The sequence below is a fragment of the Gracilinanus agilis genome, chromosome 3 (assembly GCF_016433145.1).
Source record: "Gracilinanus agilis isolate LMUSP501 chromosome 3, AgileGrace, whole genome shotgun sequence".
Classification (NCBI taxonomy): Eukaryota; Metazoa; Chordata; class Mammalia; order Didelphimorphia; family Didelphidae; genus Gracilinanus; species Gracilinanus agilis.
Genome location: NC_058132.1, coordinates 361066160 through 361081233, shown reverse-complemented (window position 1 = coordinate 361081233; position 15074 = coordinate 361066160). Strand labels below are relative to the sequence as shown.

General features: G+C 36.1%; 1 protein-coding gene across 4 annotated transcripts in view; it reads right to left on the bottom strand.

Annotated features, from left to right (window-relative positions):
• The window catches only part of CD47 (CD47 molecule), a 66610-nt gene extending 51822 nt beyond the window's left edge, over positions 1–14788 (bottom strand). For all 4 annotated transcript variants that reach the window (XM_044670108.1, XM_044670109.1, XM_044670110.1 and 1 more), the window contains exons 1-2: positions 14661–14788; positions 4322–4669 (exon numbers count right to left, since the gene is read on the bottom strand). In XM_044670108.1, the coding sequence (XP_044526043.1) occupies positions 4322–4669; positions 14661–14706 (394 nt within the window). In that variant the 5' untranslated portion in view covers positions 14707–14788. The remainder of the gene's footprint in view (positions 1–4321; positions 4670–14660) is intronic.
• Positions 14789–15074: the final 286 nt, after the last annotated feature.

Here is a 15074-nt window from a genome sequence, read left to right as displayed (position 1 = left end):
AATAGGAAGACAATAACAGGAACCCTAGGAGTAGGAACACAACTCTAATCACAGGTCTGACTTCTAGCCCAACTCTTATGAACATCATCTGGAATGATACCTGTAGAGAATAGATCAACAGTCCACACTACTAACTGTGGCACACAGGGTAGGAAAGCTGGTCTAGCTGAAGCAGTAAGGCACACCAAGAGTCAGAAGCCTCTATATATCTATTAGGCAATTCAAACTAACACCACCATTTTGACTACCATCTCTTTTCAGACCATGATAGACAGCTCAGGACTCTGAATTTAAGAGCCTTGGAGATTGCAGTATTTCTAGTATACTCCCTCAGCCATCATCCTGGGATATAACCTCTTTGAAGATGTAGCCTGACAACTGCCCCTGCAATTCCTGCAGCCACATCTACTGAATACCAAGAAAAGAAAATTCTTTGCACCAAAGTCCTTGGTTATGTTAAATGGCAATATAAAACTTATATGATTTTATTAGTTAAAGTGGCATTAAAGAAGAGGAATTAACACATATCTGGTTTGCCTTTGTACTCTAAGAACCATGGGATCCTTCCATTTGCCTCATAGCTGAAAACTTCCATGTACTGGTTGTCTCCTCTATTAAAATGTGATCTCTTTGAAAACACAGATTTTTTTAAATTTTCTTTCTGTATCTCCAGCACTTATACAAGTGCTTTGCACAAAAAGTGTTTCATTCATTCATTCATTCCTATACATTTTATTCAGAATGAAGTACAGATTTATTTGATTAAATATTCTTATTAAGAATGCCACAAATAGATCAACAATTTAAAAGAATGAAAATACAAAAAATATACATCTTAAAAATTATATTCAATACAATTTAGTCTGTCTTTGATGATTCAGAAGGCACATTACACTACTTCAGTTTTGTCATATTATAACAACAGTAATATATATACACATATATATACATATATAGGTTTATCTTTCATGAAAGGAAACAATAGTAAAAAACTGTTTAAAGCTTCTTTAAAAATTTTTTAGCTTTCCAAATGTTTATATTTCAGAGAAAAGCAATTTACCACTTATGTTCTATTTAGTCACTAAAGTAACATAAATAATAATAAAAATAACTAAGTATAATGTATGCAAAATTGTGTCACATTTCAGAGAAAAGGAATTTACCATATATGATACATCTAGACATTGCACTAAAATAAGTAAAAATAAAAAATAAATATAATGTATTATTTATATCTTCCATATATGGTATTTTTCTGCCAAATAAAATAAATCCACAAATTCTTTATTATCCACACATTTATCAATTATAATTCTCTTAACCAAAACTTGTACTCTCACTTATACTTTTAGTTACAAATACACAAAAATGGAAAAAAGGTATCTATAGTATCCCCAAAGCTTACAATTGGGGTTCTTTCCTGATCAAATAAATTTTTCATTTTTCAAAGTGAGATACCATCCTGTTATGTATTTAAAAGTAAAAAGTTGTATTTTTTTTCATGAAGTCATCATAAAATCTTGCATTGAAAGAGATTACTAATCCAATGGGTTTCAGAATATAAGGACAACTTCTTTATTTTATAGATGAAGAAAATGAGGTACAAAGTGAAGTGATTTGAACCCAGTCCCTATGAAGCCAAGTCCAATGCTACTTCCACAATACTCCATGTGTTAGCAACATAGGCGAGGAAAAATCACCAATCTCACAGTTGAGAGATCTAAATTCAGTGCTAAAACTTACTAGCTGTATGACTATGAAAAAGTAAAGTAATTTCATTTGTTTCATCTCTTTGAGTCCCAATTACAAATGAAGAACTTGTAATATGAGCATAATAATAATCCTCCTAACAACTACCTAAACAAATTATTGAGAGTAAAGTTTTTATAAATCTTAAGGCAATACAGAAATGTTACCATTCATATATTCATTTAATGAATAATTAAGTTCCTAGAAGATATCAATTTTTATTGTCTAAATCTTTAAAGCTTCTTCTCAAATTACAATGAGAGCTGCTAAAAAAGCTTTACTCAGTTCATTCATGAATCATCAAAGAAATATTAAGTTGTTTTTAAAAGTTTGATGAATTTTAATTCTGGGAAAATAATCTGAAGTATATGCATGTATATGCACATATCTAAGTTATAGTATAAGTCATATGCAGATATATGTTCACATAAATTATATAAAATTATTTACCTGTAAATATATATGTGTAGCTGGAGGAGAGAGGGAGAGAGGGAAAGCAAGAGGGAGAGAGAAAGAGAGAGAAAGCCCTGAAATTCAGTATATACCCACCTCAAAGAACTGTGAGGCAATCTCTCTAGAAATGTTTATTAATGTGAATTACTCTGACTTTGCCTTGAATCCTAGGCAAAACTATAGTCTGCCTTTGGCATCCTTTCACTTCCTATGTCTACAATGCCACCTCCCCAAATAAGCAACCAATGACCTCATGCTTTTCACAGGTACTCAAAAGCCATTCCTACAACTTCAATGCTCTACTTCTACCCAAGTCTATATTACCTAAAGTGGCTTCAAAATGTATCTTTTCTCTTCTCAGCACTTCTCTCCTTTCCATATCAAACTCTCTAATCTCTAAGTCATATAAATCATAATTCAATATCAGATTTATTTTTTAAAGTAATTCACATTAAAATGTAGATGACTTATGGATTTTTGCTCCTGGGGTATATATGCAATCTAAATAGTAAAAAGATATTTGTAAAACAAAAAAAGAAGCCCTCCAGTTACTCTAGGCTTCTTAACAGCTTCTTCTACCATCCTATTATACAAATATTTCTTGTGAAATTAACTAGAATATTCCATACTAGATGAAAAAATTCACTATGGTAAGGTATATACAGCAGAAATAAGAATAAACAGTTACTGCTACTGAATGATCTAATTCCCAGGTCTAAAAATAATGGTTCTTCAAGTACAACCCAGGGACTTTCTGATCTAAAAGCCTGCCCAAAATACAATGATGGCATGAAATGACCAAGTATGATTTCATGATTCTGATGATGAAGCACGTTCCCTATCTCCTGACAAAGAGGTGATTCTCTGACATGGCTAATATGTGAATATTTTGCTTAACTATGCATAATTGTAATAATGGTTTGTCTTCTTTTATTTTTTTAGTCTGAGGGTAGATAGGAAAATTAGATTATAGATAAGGTAACCAAAAGAATTTTTTTTAAGAAAGGAAAGATCATTTGAGCATTTTTAAATCTATAGGAGTAAAAAAAGAAAGAATCAGAGACAAGCAGGACAGCTTTCAAAGTTTTGTTAGTTTTATAACATATTTTGAGAAAAAAGTAAGCTGCCTATAAAAAGAGATGTATAGTTTCATGTGTAATCTCTATTTTTTTTCTTTTACATATTTGGAAATACTCATTTTATTTGGCATTAAGTTTGGAAAATTTTTTAATCTTTTTAAAAAACATCTCAAAACAAAATCCAATGTCAGGATGTGTTCATACCTGGTTAAGTTGGCCAGACAGCAAAAAAAGGAAACAGAAGGCATGAGGTTAGGACCTTCTGCCTCTTTTTGTATCCCAGCACTTAGTACATTATCTAGTACATAGTAGATGCTTAATGAATAAATGATTTAACTGCTAGAAACTCACTAACCATAGCAGACTGAAGGACATTAGTAATGAGAGTTATAGCTACTGTTTCAGCTAAATCAGATGAAGTCAGACACGCATCTTGGCTAGCACCTAGCTAGCAGTGTACAGACAACATGCATGGAGAAAAAGCAGAAAAAGGGGAAGGATGGAAAATGTTGACAAGGTTATCTTTCTCAATATTTGGTCTCAAGTCTCAAATTCTTCCCTCCCATTGAGAGTCTATAGCATTGGCCCTACCTTTCCTCTGTCAAAATGTAAAATCTGTAAAAGGTCAGGCAACTAAATGTAGAAAGGGTACTTGGAGAACTGTAGTTTTTGGGTAGTGATAAAAAAAAAAACACAACAGACTGGGCTGGTGAATTTTCTACCTCAATGAAGTAATTCCTGACTGAAAAATAAGAGGGTCACTTGTCCAAAGAACACAACCTCACAATTTAAATTTTGTTTAAAAACAACAACAAAAAAAAAAACCACAGACACCAGGTATACTTCAGTGTGAAATGCTTAACAGGAAATAAACAAGATTTGCAACCCTTAAAGCTGTAAAACATTACATCAACATATATTATTAATAGCCTGCTTTGATTTCAAGGAGTTTTGTTTCAGATTCATTCAATACTTGTCCTTATTCTGTGAGACATGGTTCACTGCAATATGAATAAAGTAGAAGCTTTTACACAACTTACCCATATGATACCTTAGCTCCACTACTATTTCTCCTTCTCTATTTGATTCTGTAACTTCACAAGTATAATTCCCACGGACAGCATCACTCGTTTTCAGTTGCAAAGAGGCATTTCCTTCTGTTAAGTGTGAAAATGCAATTGTTGCACTTTTAAAATCATCACTGGAATTGGACTTGTTTAGAACTCCATCAAATGTAAAAATTTCTTTTCCTTTGTGTTTCCATTTTACATACATGGCTTTAAGTTTCCTCAACTCTAGATTACTAACAATGCAGGGAAGTACAACAGTTTCATTGCAAATAGTTTTTTCCACAATTCTCGTTGAATTAAATGTCAGCTGTGCAGAACCTAGAAAAGAAAAAAACAACTGTTTTATTTAACTTCTAGAACTGTGCAGTGTATACTCTGAATATGCTAGGAATTCTTATGATTAATGGTTTTATTACTGACAAAACTAAGCAATCAGATAATGCAGCATGAGGCAAGAACAAGCATAACTCAATAATTTTTAAACAGTAACATACACTGTTGCTGTTTCAAAGCATCAATTTTTCCATATTCTCTCCCGGTAACACAAAGTGTATGTCATGATACATTTGGGGTGGGGAGGGAATCACAGAAGAGAATCAACTATTGTGTTAGGCCATGAACATTTAGTATCCAACTTTGAAAGCCACGGAGCAATTGTGTGCTCCTGACTGCTGATGATACATAAGTGTCATGTCCTCACCATGAACAAATTCTGAACAGAAAAGCAAGCCAAGTATTACATTCAGCCTCAATTTCTATATACTTTCTCTAAATAGAACCTGCTAAAATGACATGAAGTTTATCTCCACCCTCATGCTACATTTCCAGGAAAGTGGCTAATATACAAAATAAATCGAATGAATCACATCTTTCCACTAGGTTGGAAAGTCTAAGAATGCTAACAAGGAAAACTGGTTCTATGTGGCCGTTTTTCACACTGCTAAATACAGACTGCAGCAGACATTTTGTATGCAAAGGGTTATATACGACTGAATGGTATTTTCCACCCCCACGCTTCACTGAAAACTGTTCAGCAATGGATTTCCAAAATCATTGTTATAAGTACTCCTTCCAAGATACCATAAAATGCTTTTCACATTGATTTTTTTAAAAATTAGACCAAGAGAGCTATTCATTCTAATGAGTGAGATACATGGCACCCACCCTTCCATTCTGACAAGTTGCCAGTTGACCCCTTCCAATAGAAGTTGGAAAGGAAAATAATAATCAGCAACTAGCTTGCCATGCAACTATGTGAACAGAAGTAACAGTGGTCCACACCAAACTCTTCATGTTTTACAGTCATTGGTCTACACCAGTATTTCTCAAACCTTCTTTTAGTCTCAGAACCCCTTTACAATCTTAAAAATTTCCGAAGACTTAAAAGAGAGGATTTGTTTATGTGGATTATGTTTCCTGTATTAGAAATTAAAACGTCTTGGTACTATTATAACAACTTTGACCTCACAGATCCCTTGAAAGAATCTCTGGGAATCACAGATGTCCTCAGATCACACTTTAAAAACTGACAGACTAGATTATTTATGACAGATGAAGATTTGTTATATGAAGATGAAAAACCTAAAAAATATAACAAAGTAAAAAATAGTTTCAATGTAATTATTCCCACCAATATAACATATTTTTAGCATCCTAGGAAAATAATATCCCTATTTTACAGGTAGAAAAACTGAGGCCTAGAGCACTTAAATGACTTAAATTGTATAGCTAGCAGGCAGAACCTGAACCTATGTCATCTGACTAAAAATCTGGTACTCTTTGCTCTTGGCCAAAAAGTGGACCAATTCCCAAAAATACAGTTGTTTCAAAGCTAGTATAATAAAAAGTACTCAATAAATACTTGCTAAGTCATGGATTTGTGGCTAAAAACTACCTTAAGGGTTATTCTAGTCCAATCTTTGAATTTTTTTTTAACCAGATTCAGCTGAAGACAGCAACTACTACTGACTGGCACGGAAGTTTGACCTTGCTCTACTTTGCCCATTTACCCAGGCTGGTGGCACTATCTCCCCACCTCCCTGAGGGTTCACCATACTAGAGGCAGACTTAGTGTGAATACGCAACTAATTTTAGTCCACTGCAGCTCAACTCCCAAACTCAAATGATCCATCAGCCTCAGCTTCCTGGGGCAGCAGGGATTATAGGCATGTGATATCATATCTAGCTAACCTTTGCATTTTAGAGATGAGAAAATTGAGGCTCAAATAGGTTGAGCAGTTGTCAGAGAAGACACAAGTAGTAACAACACAGAAAGTCAAATCTGAGTCCTCTAACTCCAAATTCAGCATTCTTTCTACCATATCACTCTGCTTCTATTCTACTGACCAAATAATATTTATAGACAAGAGCAAAATAATTATTAGAGAAATGAAGAGATATAAGGCATAAGTAGTGAGACTGACTCCTGCCACTGTTGTATTTATCTACAATAATGCTGGATTTGAGAGGAGGTAGGAGGTGGGGGAGGGTGATTGAAGGTACTACTACAGAGTACTTTTCTTTCACTCAAAGGCCTCCTTTGTAGCAATTAAAAAGAAATGTTCTATCTTGTCTCATGCTCCCTGCTTAATTTTTCTTCTGTAAGACTATCAAAAAAATTTTTTTAAAGAAACAAAAAAAGACTATTTATCCTATGTACTTTTCTTATTTCTCCACTGCTAAAGGTATGTTTAGATTTCTTTGTAGGCCAAACATGCAGGGTCTAGATAGCCTCTTTATATTTTTTAAAAATCTAGTTCAGTAGCTCAGTAGATAGCAAGCCTGGAGACAGGAGATCCCAGGTTCAAATCTGAGGTCAGACACTTCCTAGCTATGTGACCCTAGTCACTTGACCACCATTGCATACCCCCTTACCATTCTTCTGCCTTACAATCAACTGATTCTGAGAAGGAAAGTAAGAGGATTTTTTTTTTAACTACATTAAGTTGTATTTCTCGGTCTCACTACTCCCTTTGGAAATAATTTTTGTCTTATTTCCTTATTAAATTCTGTTTTCTAGTCAAGGATTTGTATTATAACAAGGAATGAGAGTCTAAAGATCTAGGCTCTCTTCTCACTTTGCTAGAAATTTAACCTTGGGCAAGTTATTTAACCTGAGATTCAGTTTATTCATCTATGAAAAAATAGGGCCAATACCTGACTTGAATACCTCACTGGATATGGGGAGATCAACACAAAATGCATGTAGAAGTCTATGAATCTTAACAATAAATTGCTTGAAGGGTGTTCTTTGTCTCAAAGGCCTAAATTTTAACTTTGGGGCTTCTGACCTCATGAGTATCCATAGCTTACCTTTTTCTGACAGATCTCTGAATTACCAGGTATTCTTTGAAGCATGCATGCATATATATATATATATGTATTCCTAAGGTCCTGAAGCTCTATATCTTTAAACCTTCTACAATTTCAGCCTTCCTAGCCTGGCTATTTATTTCCCCTGAGTGAAGTTGCCTGAAGTTCCCTCTGAAAGGGAAGTTGTACTGGTTCTTTCATTCAAAAACAATTTAAGCACCCACTATGTAAAATAAGCATAAGATTAGATAGAAAGTAGGGGGGCAGGGAATGAAACAAGCACAAATAAGGCATGGTCTAGTATATGAAGACAAAGAAAAGCAAGTCATTGCATGCAGAAGCAATGAAAAGCACTTTTTCTTCTGAAGTTTAACTTTCCTAATAAATAAGTAAATGAGGAATGGTCTGCCAGCACCACAGAATCTAGTGTTTTCCTTTTACTGATTTACAAGGGATAAGAGAAAGTAGTTTTAATTACATTGGATTATTTATTATAATCAGGTAATTTATTATAACTGAAGCAATTAAGTAGAACAAATGTCAATAAATTGAAAGCAAGACTGACCTGGGTAAATAATTGGGATAATCCACCCACTAATAATCTGAATCTCATCATTAATAACTTTCAGTTTCAGCCTTCTCTACTGCCTAGCACTGTGTCTTGAACATAGTAAGCACTTAATAAATTTGTTTGCTGATTACATTAGTGCTCTAGATGAGTTATTAAGTAGCCAAAGGGTCTGATTTGGCTTTCCTTTCCTATGCCTTCTTTATTCCATCTTCAGATATAAAATCAGAAAGAGAGAAAAAAGAAAGATATCAAAGAAAAAGCCAAAGGAGAAATGGATAATCACCAAAATTTTTAACCAGTTTCTGCATATTCAAGATTTGGCAGCAGCAGTCAAAACCAGCATCACCTAATCAGACAGAAGTATTACAAAGATAGCTAACAATGATGTCAGAATGACACAGGAATATTCAAATGAACTAGGAAAGAATTGTTAGAGCCAACTACTAAGCATTCTGGACCCTAAGACTTCTGGTGAAGATCCAAGTATATAGCCTAGGAACAACTTAAACCTTCTCCTAATATCCTGAGCCTCAAAATTTATGTTGGAGTGACAAAGAACGCTTAGTGAGTCAGATCTTCAGTTGACAAACAGGCTTCCACTCCTTACCTGAAGATCAAATGTAACAGTAGCTACAGAATTCTATACAAAGGAATTATTATTACTGTTATTGTTGTTGTTGTAGACACAGGTATCTGCTGGCTCTAATCTCCTCAAATCTTACAAATTAAAACTGCTTGTCAGGAATCCATCAAAAGAGGTTTTTGGTAAGCCTTGATCAATGGGCCTTCCTCTACTACTAACAAAACCCTAAAATTAAAAACATCTCAGAGGAATTATACAACAAATGAACAAATCTTTATCTGAAAATCCAGAGCTGATCCAGTCATATAATACTATAAGTGCTCACCAAGGCCTGGCTTCCACAGCATTATAATTACGAGTTAAATATTTATTGTAAAGGAATGGAAGGGGTTGGTAGAAGTTCCCAGTTCCCCCTCCAACCCAGTTCTCTTTTTGCCCTTCAGTGTCTTCTGACATTTTAAGCATTTATTGAATGTCAGTGATATAGAGCTCAAGAACTCGTGTAGCCAATCTAATTAATTCTGAGTTGGAATAGATTCATGCAGTTGGAAAGATTTTCTAGAGTGGGCCAGCTCTGTGTTGATATGCCTGTGGTAGAATGTCAACTTCCACTTAACAGAAACAGATGAGGGGCCAAAGGCAGATCAGAGATGAATTCTAAGGTTAATAATGCTTCTCCTAATAATTTTTAGCTTTGGTGTTCTTGGAAATCAAGATAAAATGCTTGGGAATGGTGGAGACATCTTTCATTTCTTTTTGGTTTTGAACACTTAAGTACCTTCTCTTCTCTTATACCTAGAATGCCTCTGATTTTTTAAATTCCTACTCATCCTTTAAAAAGCCTAACTCAAATGCTACCTCATTCAAGATACAATTCCTGCCCCTGTCTTCACCTATAATTAATTACTCTTTGTATCTTCTGACTACTAAAGTACTTTGAATGCACATCTCATCCATCTATCATGAGATTCTCAATTATAGTTAGTTGTATATGGGTCATAGCTTTTACTTGACCGTAAAGCATGAGGATAAGGTCCTTTTCTTTATCTAAACATCTTTCACATGGCTTTAATGAACATTAAAAATTTTTAATTTGTTGAAGAAATCTAATAAAAAGTTATGACATATCCAAATAATTATAATTCGAATTAGAATGTGATAAGAACACAGAAGGTGCAGCAGCAGTATCACTAGTAGTTATATAGGGCTTTAAAGTCTGCAAAGCAATTCACAAATATTGTCTCATTTGATCCTCACAACTTGGAGGTAAGTGCTATGATTATACCCATTTTACAGGTAAGAAAATAGAAAGGATTTAAAGTTTGGGGTAGGAGGAATTATTTTTAAAGAAGAGAAGATATTAAATCAAGTTGTCACAGGAGAATAAAAAGCATCTGAACTGGGTTTACATAAGTGATGATTTTCATTAATGTTTCTATGAGATTCCTAAGATCTCTTTTCCCTGTTAGACAACTATGGTGGTGGTAAGAGTATTGCATATATATAACCAAAAGACTTAAATTAGAATTTCATCTCTGCCATTTACTCTATAGTGACCTTAGGCAAGTCATTTTCTAGCTATAGGCCTCTGTTTCTTCATCAACAAAATAAGGGACCTTAATTATGATATATATTTAAGGTCCTTTCTAACTCTTAAATCCTATGATCCAAGGCATTAATGTAGTACAATAACAGAGTTATGGATGAAATACCAATACCCAAGATACTATGCTGAAAACAAGGATCCTAATAGCTGAATTACAATCTAAACTTCTAGAATTTTCTTACTTCAAATTGGCCCCCACTGTGTTTTGCAAAGCACTGAGTACATAGAAACTCATTAAATGTTGATTTAATATGGATCAAACCTTTTCTTTTCTTCCCCAACCCAAAAATACAAGATCTGATTCTATTCAGGAACATACAATGGCCTCCCCCTCCAAATAATGTTTGTGTTTGTTCGAAATCACTGAAATTCCTGATGGAATTCTAAGGGTTCAAGTTATAACTGTATTGGACCATAATAACAGGTTTTGTTGCATTTTACAAAAATCTCCATTTTATCAACAAGGAAACTTAAGTTCAGGAAAGCTAAAAGTGACTTGTTCAAAGTCGTACAGTAACTGAGATAGTCAGGACTTGAACCCAGGTCCCTTAACTCCAATGTGCAGTGCTTCCTCTACCTTTCATTTCACTATGTTGCCAAGAAGCCAAAGAAGTTCATTTCCTTTACTTCAATAACATTAAACTCCTCAAGAAGCATTATGAAAAATGGATGAGAGGTTTTTTTGGAGTCAAAAATGCCTAGGTTCAAAGCCTGTCCCCTAACTCAATTGTCCCAGCCCCCAGCTAACCTTAAGATTGCAAATTGAAGAGAAGTTGCTTATAGGGATTAGGAGAGGGAGTTACACCAATACAACCTTATCTAAGGCAATGGAAACACATATACTGACCAAAACAAAGTCCCACTTGCCAGAAAACTATAAAGAAAAAATCCAGGTCATGATATTATAGGAACAGAATGTTTCTCTAATGGAATAAACATTTTTAAAACCTATTTTACAAGGTTATTATGGGGCTCAAATTAGATAATGTATTAAAGTGCTTCCCCAACTTTAAAGGATTGCATATCACATACTTGTTCTTTTGTAAAAATAAAATTGCTAAACTAATCAGTTCTAACATTATTATTCTTGTTTTTTACAACATAGAAATGTCTGCAATAATGTTTAACATATGAAAAATGCTTCCATCAATATTGCAAGGATCTGTGATTTCACTAGTATGGGTAGAGTCTTCACCAACACAGATCGCAAACCCTCTAGGCATAGTAGATGGTCTTAGAGAGTTGCTATGGCTGAAAAATTCATCACCCTGAGGCCAAGCTCAGAATTAACCAAGCTGGTCCTTGGAAGACAGATCAAGTTCATCATACTGAAAACCTTTCCACTGGGGCAGAGATTGTGCTCCATGGCATAGCTTTTGAAAACTTGTAGTCAACTCTACCTAATGATGAAGACTTTAGAGGAAGACAAGAGAAATGAGCTGAAAATAATTTGGAAAATCTAGCTATAGGTAATCTCAATGGAAGGAAAATGCTAAAAAGAGTGATAAAACACTTAAAACTTATTACTAAAATAATTTGTAACAAAGTCTTAGTATTGCAGTAGTAGCATTAACACTGAGAAACCAGAATTGATGCTTTGTTGTGTGGATGATTTGGGAGCCTATAGATTACTTATCAATTTGAAGGGAAACATTCATCTCTCATAACCTATCTCTCAAATCTCCATTTCCAATTCAGTGGCAAAGATAAAACATCTGCCAAAACACAGATGACAGCATGAGTGAGTATCCTAATGGCAAGTAAGAACTACAATCCTTTAACTCTACCTCCAGACTACTAGGCCATCCTCAGACATATACTTTTAAATAAGCATTTACTTCTTTAAAATGGCAACTCATGTTTAAAAATATTATATTTCTTAGAAAAAATGCAATTTGTTTTGAACAAACCAAATTACTCTTTTGCTCAGAGTAAAGATTTTTTTGTCATGCATAACTGATTTAAAATGCTCATAACAAAGAAAACTCTTGAATGTGGCAATTTATATACCTGTTATCAGCTATCTGAAGTTTGTTTGGTTTATTTATCAATTTTGCATTAAATAAATGCTTGACAACAAGAGTGATGATGCCTTTTTAGAGGAAATGCAATAGATCATGAGTAGGCTCAAAAATACAAAAGGAAAAAAACACCTTTGTACAGAGAAAATAACTCATTATCGGAGGGTATATCTTGTAATAAAATGCCACAAGGTTTAATACAGCTTTATCGTGCTCAGATGGAAGGAATTTTAAGATCAGAATTCACCTTGCAATGGAAAACAATGATAGTGTAGAAAAGTTGCTACACTACAGAAAAAAAGTATTACCTACTTAATAGAAATGAAACTGAAAGCAAGCCTATCGCTGTGTTAAGCAGGAGAGTTCACTCTAAATCAATGTATGTCCTATTTATTATCTATTTGAACCAAATTTTACAGGCACGTTGACTATAAAAACTCTCAACTTTTGAGGGTAATTTTTTCCCTTCTCCATATATTTTCATTAAAGTACATATTAAATGCAACTATATTTGAATGTGGCTAATTACAAATGATTCTTACCTGTGCATTAAAGCAGGTCCACAAGGACCTCTATCTGGAAGCTACTTTTATACTACTTCTTTCTAACAATACGCTCTGAGGGTAAGAACAGTTTAAAAAATATTCTTTAATTCAACCTTTTACTTACTCAGACTAGACTTGACTAAATTAAGTCTGATTAAACAATTAGTCTGAAATTTCAACGCTTTATATTACATCATAATCACCTTTTAAATGAAAATGTAAATGCAGGGCTTTCTGAAATGACAAGTGTGGAATCCTTACAAGAATGGTGACGATTTTTTAAGCCAGTATCTCTTGCAATATTTCAATAATGCACTATTTGGATATTAGGAGTCTGGATAACCTAACAACTCTTCATTGCAGGATGTTCAGGAAAAGAAGTGAAACAGATCTCCTGGAATCTTTATAATAATCTAAAGTCATACCCCATTATCAACAAAACTTCAAGGGCAGTACACAGTTCAGAGTCAAATTACTTTTGCTCTCCACAAATCAACTTCATTGTTGCTATTACTGTATGTTATTCAGAGCAGAAACATTGTATATTACAGCAAGAATTTACAAAAAGCTTAACATAAAAATCTTGGATAAAAGATCTTGGATATTAAACATGACAGTAACCTCAAAACCACTGACATTTTCCAAAGTGTGGTGAACCTACAAAGCTTTGGATCCAAAAAATCTAAAAAACCGGCTGCTCTGGGCAATATCCCCACCCCCACCCCCATCCCCAGGCAAATTATTTTTTTACTACTGGATATTATTTAACATATTTGGAGCATAAGATGTGGGTGGTTTAAATAAAGTAAGCAGCTTGAGTGAAGAATATATAGTATTCTGAAGTGGTTAATTGGGGTGGGGATGGGGGGGTGCAATTATCTGGGCCTCGATCCCAGTGTCAAAAAAGCAACCAGAGTAAGCTTTCTCCCCTAAGGTTGACTAGGAAATAAAACTTAACTGTGTCCTTCATGTCCTCTTCCCTTCTAAGAACATGTGAGAGGGTAAACTGTATAGACCTGGTATTCCCTACTTTACCAAAATGCGTACTCCACTGGTTAAGAGGCCCATGTTTTTCTACTCTCCCCCCCCCCCCCCATACATCTAAAGCCATAGAGACCAGGGAAGGGGGGGAAGATGGAGGGGGATGGAGTGTGTGGGGCGGGGGAGGGAGAGTAAACTATCTCCTCCCCCATCTCATTCTTTTTTTGGAGGGAGGGGGAGATTAGAAAATGAATGTTTTGACGTCTTTCGGGTGTCTGCATTTCGGAGGTGGCAAGGGGAGTTAAGACCTGCGTCGGCACCAGCGGAGGGAGAAGGGGGAGAAGGGAAACGGGGTAAGGGGATCCCTGAGAAGACGTGGCGAAGTGGGGGGTTGGGGAGGAGATGGTTGCTCCCACGTTCCCATTTTGGATGTGAAAGTGAAGGGAACATATGGGTTTATGTGTTTGTGTAGGACACACACGCCCGCCTGCCTCGCTCCCTCCTCCTCCGGCCACGGCCATAGCCACGGCCAGTACTGGGCGGACACACCCGCCGCCCAGCAGTCCTCCCTCAGGGGCGCAATTCCCCAGGGGCCGAGGGCAAAATGAGAGTGAATAGGAAGGAGGGCTCCACCAGATGCGGGGCGGGGGCGGGAGGATACCGGTCCCGGGGAGCCAAAGGGCCACTTACCGCCGCACACAGTGCCAAGCAGCAGCGCTGCCACCAAGGGCCACATCTCTGCACGACCACTGCAGCCTCGCCAGCGCCTCCCGTCTCTCCTATTCCTCTTCTTCCTCCTCCTCCTCTTCTTCCTCCTCCTCCTCTTCTTCTTTCTCCTTCTCCTCCTCTTCTTCCTCCCCCTCCTCTTCTTTCTCTCCCTCCTTCTCTTCCTCCTTTTCTTCCTCTTCCTCCTCCTCCTCCTCCTCCGCCTCAGGTGTCTGGAAAAACACGCCGCCGCCCGTCACCAACAGGACCCTGCGCTGGCCCTGCCGCCCCTGCCGCCACCGCCGCTACTGCTCGTGCTGCCGCGCGCGCGCGCTCCCAGGCTCTCCGCTTCCCTCCCGCAGCTGGAGCCCTAGCGGCGCGCACGCGCTGCACCCCCCC